Raw genomic sequence first — 6,004 nt, 5'->3', positions numbered from 1 at the left:
GGCTCATTAAAACAACTTTTAGCGAGATACGAGTTTCTTCTCACACTATTTTCCCAATAATCCTTATGTCATAAACACTTATCAGTGTACCTTCATAGCCAGCGTCTTCTTAGTAACCGTCAGACAGTGTCAAACCTGACGTTGAACCAGATGTTCAAAATTGGTCTCCAAAATATAAAGTTTAAAAAAGTGAACTATCCCAACAAAGATTGCAAACCACATGACTTCCATTATTCTTTTTCTCATTGATTTGCTCCACCCTCGTAATTCCTGGCCAATAAATAAAGACATCTTTAGTCACATGGTTTTGTTTACAGGTTTTGGTCCAGAATAGTCTGGACCAAATGCAAGGTTCAGGACTCAATCCAAAACAAATTAAACGGTCGCAGAATGGATAAAATGATTTGACCAGTCCGAATACACCCTGAAACTCCACCAGCTTCAGTTTCTGAAATTCCTGACAGAACAACAGGCAGGTTTGGACTAATTACTATGATTTTTTAATGACAATAAAGATTTTAAAGACCCAGTCCAAAGAAAATCGTCTACAGATCCTGTCAGCAGGGGACTTGTAGTGCAGCGACCAAGATGTGGCCGGGGAATCAACATACATACACACGGTACAAAATTTGGCCGCTGTTACACGCGGAAAGAATTTTTGAACTGCACAAAAATTTAGACCGCGGGTGACTGTGTGTGGTACCAGTGGTACAGCCATGCAATGGCTGTGGAACAGCAGTGCAACAGCAGTTTCAGTGCGAGATCCGGCTGTGGAGTGAACGCTGGCACATGCGCTTGGACGGCGAAATTCCGTAGTTATGCACGGCTGTAGCACGGCCGCTTCCCCGGCCAGTCTGCGTTTGTACCGCTACTTACAGCGCCTGTTTAGTGTCTGAGCGTTCGCGTGTGATCCCCCAGTTGGTGTTATCCCTGGGAGGACGCTGCAGCCTTGTGCGCTGGCCGAACGACTGGTCTGCCAGAAAGTTCCGGTGCCTAAGATGCACATACACGGGTGCCTATTTTAACATGGTCTTGTAGCATTTTTATCACAATGGAGGACCTATACAAAAAAGTTTATGATTAAAAATGTGCGCTGAGTATTTCTTAACTCAAATTGCATTGGATTAGAAAATCGTATGGTAGAAAAAGCTCAGATGAAGGATGCAGCTACTGAAATGGGCACACACCATGGCCCGCTCACCCTTAGAAAAAATGAGCCTTCAATGCTCATGTGCTCATCTGAGCTGGCCTGTGGCTCAAAACTGCACGGCTGGATTGATCAAATATTACTCGTTGTTATTTTTGCGCCGCTAATGCTAGCTTGAGGCTAGTGTGAGCACGCAAACAGAACTCTCAGCGAGAGAGGGGATGTTGTTGCTCTGAGCCAACAGTCCGGCCCAAAACCCAGAATAGTATTTCTTATGAGGTACTCCTGCTGTGCATAAAATATGTCTTAAAAAACAACAAAGGCTTTTAGATTGTGGCTAAAAACTTCACAATAACAGTCAACTGGGAACGATTTTATAAAAGAAAGAAAAAAATAGTTGGAGTGGTACTTTAATGTAGCCACAAGGGGGCCCAAACCAGGGTCTCATTGTGCTGGTTCCTGGATAAATACAGAGGGTTGTGTGAAGACGGAAAATCTTTGCCAAATGCGAATCAGACCTGATCGACCCCTGAAGGGCAAAGCTGAAAGGAAAAGAAAAAGATGACACTGAAGGTCTTATTTTTACTCAAACAGGATGTAGCATCCCCTCCTAACGGCATCTGTCTCGTCACATCCCCGACTGGTGCCAGCAGTTTGCTGTGAAACAGCCAGGATGTGGTTGATTAAAAATGATCCCACTCATAACAAAGCATGAACAAACGGTGCAGCAAGTACCACCATTCCCCCTGTTTACTGGAGCTGCAGAGACACATCGTGGTGCGAGATGCAAATCAAAGGTGGCCTAAAGTATCATGTCAATATCACAGTGTGGTTAATCAGGCTCATAAAAAAACAATATTAACTGCAGCAAAGCATTGATTTCTGCTTTCATTACACGCCTTTCATCTCCAGCCTCAGTCAATGAGTTTGTTTCATAAACGTTGGGCATCAGGCTCGCTCTGCGGCTTTTTGAAGTGTCAAACAATGTTGAAAAGAAATCTCATCGCTGCACATCTTTCTCATAGACTTCAATTGTCCTCTTAATTGCAGTGCAGACTAATTCACCAAATCCCAGCTTTCATTCACGCTGCTTGTCAACTCTCTGACTTCTTTTTATGTGACATGGGCTGACAAAAAAGAGGAGACTGGCGACGCCTTGGCAACCCGCTGCGTGCTTGAACCATTCGTGAGGCGTGATTTAGAGACCTATTCACTCACCTTCAAAAGCCATCGAGCCGGGTGCAAATGAAAGACCTTTGCATGCTGTTCCACACAGGCCCGTTTGGATTGAGTGAAAGGGCCAAAAAAAAAAAAAAAACTCTCCGCTGTTGTGATCTGGCTTTATGACCATTGTGTCATGACAACCCATCGTGAAATAGATTTTAAAGGTTACTAAGGGATCGCTCAAGCTGAGAACATGCTGTTTTGAAATGTAACAACTGGAAATGCAACTGACTTTTTACGTGACGGGGCTTTCCGGACATGTACTTTACATCTCTGACCTTGTCTGGTATGTTGATGATTGATTGACAGGCCCGAGCTGTAACCGTGGGAACGGCGATGGAGGTGGCGCAGCTGGAAAGCCGGATGGACGCTAAGGATTATACACATCTACAGAGCATTTTTGTTGTAAGTCTGCTTTTTAACTACAGTTTTAAAAAGTATTGAACACTTTAAAGAGACGCTCTTCATTTGCATTTCTAATTGTGCCATTAAACGCTCCTACAGGGAAGAGTTGCATTAAACAAAAGTGTTGCCTGTGCAGTGACTCATTTGAACATCCTGTTTATCCCACTCACATGCAGGGCTCCCCAGGAATACCCCGCTCCTTGTCCAGAACTGAATTTATTGATCTTGCTTGGAGATCAGCCGACCGTGGATCCAAGCAGGAATATGGCCTCCTGTTCGACAGCGTGCTGGTCACTCAAAAGCACAGCAGCCTCCTCCACAGCAGAGATGAGGTGAAGGAAGAGGGCCACATCGACTGGGGAGCGCTGTGCTCCTTCCTGCTGGAGGAGACTTGGAGGAAACTTAACCGAACCGGAGTCATTAGTGTGCCTCTCTGGAAACCGCCGCGCACCCTGACCTGTCCACACCGAGACTCTGTTCAGAAGGTAAAAGATCTGTGACCTTGCGGGGACTTGGTGGTCTGAGCACGTTTCTCATTTTAAACCTGTGACCCACTGCAGCATTTTATCTGAAAGCTTTCTCACATTCACTGACAGAAGATCCAAAAACTCTGCTGACTGAAGGTAAATCCATGTTATTAAACACACTGCAAAACGCTGAAAAGTATTAGAGTCTCGCTCATCAAAATGGCGCACCTCCTTCCAGATAAATGACTGTGGACCGCTTTAACATCCATCAATTAATATGCAAATGCGGGAGTTACCGTAAAGTGCCGACTGCTACGGATAAACGGAAAACTCTCCGCTTTAATCTTTCAACTCAAAGGCTGTCCGAGTGTTGGAATGTTTTGTCAGTTGTTTTGCTCATAGCTTGAAGGTTTTGACCTTTGAAAGGAGACAGAGTCAATCAGAGACACAATAGCAGATGTTGCTTATCTTAAAAAAGGTTTCTTAATTGAAATTCAGCAAGAAAAAGGCACAAAAAAAATACAGATTTTACCTTTTTTTGTATTTAAGGACATAACCCCTGAAATATTTTAATGAACTATCAGCAATGTTATCAAAACTGTATCCCATATTTAACCAGACCCATTTTTCTTTGTATGACTGAACTCTTGTTTGGTATGCCTTTTTCAATTTGTAGTCTCAGGGCCCCTGTTTGGTAGAATTAACTGTGATCAATAGGATGTCTTAAGAGAAAATTATGTGGGCTATACAACAGACAAACTGGCCCACAGAACACTTTTCTGATGTTCTTCTGTTACACTGTCAACACCATGGGTTCTTTTGCATTTAAACATTTATTTCTGTTCCTTCAGTTCAGGGATTTATACTATTAGTTTATATCAAATTAAAATTTTGAGTTGAGTTAACCATCAACTCAAAATTTGGGTACTTTACTCGCCAAGTCCTGATATAATGACCTGACCACCCAGATGGCAGGGTTTTCTTCCACTCCATTCCATGCCACTCCAGATGGGTTTTCCTGCAGCCACATCAAGCCATGTCAAACCACATCTACTGAACCCATTCCTGAGGGGGACTGCCAGGACCATCTTTCAAGCTTCCTGTTCCAGTGGAGGGTTGCTAGAGCCGCTCCTCTTCATGTCGCTGTTCCTGAGGATAGTCACCGTTCATACCCTTTGGATATATTTCCTGTTCCAGAGTAGGGTTGCCGGGACTGCTCCCCTTCATGTTTCCTGACCCCGGGGAGAGTCGCTGGGGCTGTTTTTCTTCTTCCCTGAGGAGGGGCTCTGATGCCCCTTACATCCATCTGGCTGCAGAAACTCTGTTTTCTGGACCCATTTTTTGTTTTGTTTGTAAGGGTCCCCTCCTCTTGTGTGTTTTGGGCATCTGGGATCTGCACTTTTGGGGAGGGGGACTGTCAATTCTTGTTTTTTGTGGTTTTTTGTCATGTTGTTTTCCCTGTCAGTCTCATTATGTTCAGATTGATCCTCCACAATTGTATTCATTTAATCAATCAACCTCAGTGTATTTAAGTGTCTGGTTTTCTGTTCATCATTGTCAGGACATCTGTTCTTTTCAGTCACCAGTTTTGTTTTTTCCATGGGTTTTCTGTCATGTTTTGGTTAGTATATTAAATGTTTTAAGTTCCTATGACCAAGCCTGGTCTTCTGCATTTTTGGGTCCTCCACCACCACAGTTCCTGAAATCGCACTAATCAAATGAACGGCACTAACTGGCTCCTCACACAGTCCATAGGATTTGGTGTCTGTACGACGCGCCTGGTCATAGCAAATGTTTGCTACGAGCTCCTGCAGCATGTCCATAGAACAGTGGTATGAACATCTTTGCTTAATGGACTCACTGAACAGTCTATGATCTTGCTGTTCTGTAAGGATCACCTGTGTGTGCGCCATATATATTTCCCAATTTTATGCACAGACATGAGAGCAATTGTGATTGAGGTTTTACCTGCAGTCTTGGCTTCATTAAAAGAAACAGCACACATGTGGCTCATGGTTGCATACTCCTTGTTCTGCTTTAAGTGGCTGACCATTTGATAATACTCATCTGGATCTATTAGAAGTTAAGCTGCATGAAATTGTCCGTCACACCTTATTGTAAACAGAGCAAAAGTTGCTGAGATAACACACATTTGGTATCGGGTTTCTTTAAAGCATGGTGGGCTCAAAACAAGTTCGATCAGTGATCGATCAGCAACTTAAGACACGATAATTCCATGCACTGGAAAAAATGCCCTTCTCAAAACAAATAAAAAAATACTTAAAACAAGACATTTTACATTTGTTTTAAGTGAAAAAATCTGCCAGTGGAAGTAATACAGTTTGACTTGGTAAGATTTCTTAAAGCAAGTATTTTTTGACTTACCCATTTAAGACTAAATTAAATCTTGAAATAAGCTATAAAAAGACATATTTCACTTATTTTAAGACATGTTTGTGTCTTAAAATAAGTGCAAAATGCTCAAAATAAGAGCTTAATATTCTTAAAATAAGCATATTTATAGTATTATTTCCACCAAAAGTATCTATTTTAAGCACTAAAACAGTCCATATATCCTCATTTCTAGACCATAATCATCTTAAAGAAAAATTAGTATAAAATTACTTGTTTTAAGATGAATTTGTCCTAAAAAGTTATATGTAAATGTGGAGAAATACAGATATCCAAATAAGACAACAATAACATTTTTTTTAATAGATGCGACATGCCTGCGTCTCAATAGATGCACACTTTATTAAGT

At 42.1% G+C, this 6,004-nt stretch overlaps 1 protein-coding gene across 7 annotated transcripts in view; it reads left to right on the top strand.

Moving 5' to 3' along the window:
* The window catches only part of LOC112149133 (WD repeat-containing protein 64), a 39,047-nt gene that overhangs the window by 18,246 nt on the left and 14,797 nt on the right, over positions 1 to 6,004 (top strand). For all 7 annotated transcript variants that reach the window (XM_036214762.1, XM_024276618.2, XM_024276619.2 and 4 more), the window contains 2 exons: positions 2,681 to 2,776; positions 2,953 to 3,261. In XM_036214762.1, the coding sequence (XP_036070655.1) occupies positions 2,708 to 2,776; positions 2,953 to 3,261 (378 nt within the window). In that variant the 5' untranslated portion in view covers positions 2,681 to 2,707. The remainder of the gene's footprint in view (positions 1 to 2,680; positions 2,777 to 2,952; positions 3,262 to 6,004) is intronic.

This window comes from Oryzias melastigma, linkage group LG13 (assembly GCF_002922805.2).
Source record: "Oryzias melastigma strain HK-1 linkage group LG13, ASM292280v2, whole genome shotgun sequence".
Lineage (NCBI taxonomy): Eukaryota > Metazoa > Chordata > Actinopteri > Beloniformes > Adrianichthyidae > Oryzias > Oryzias melastigma.
Note: the sequence above shows the minus strand (reverse complement) of the source record. Positions and strands in the feature narration are given on the sequence as shown.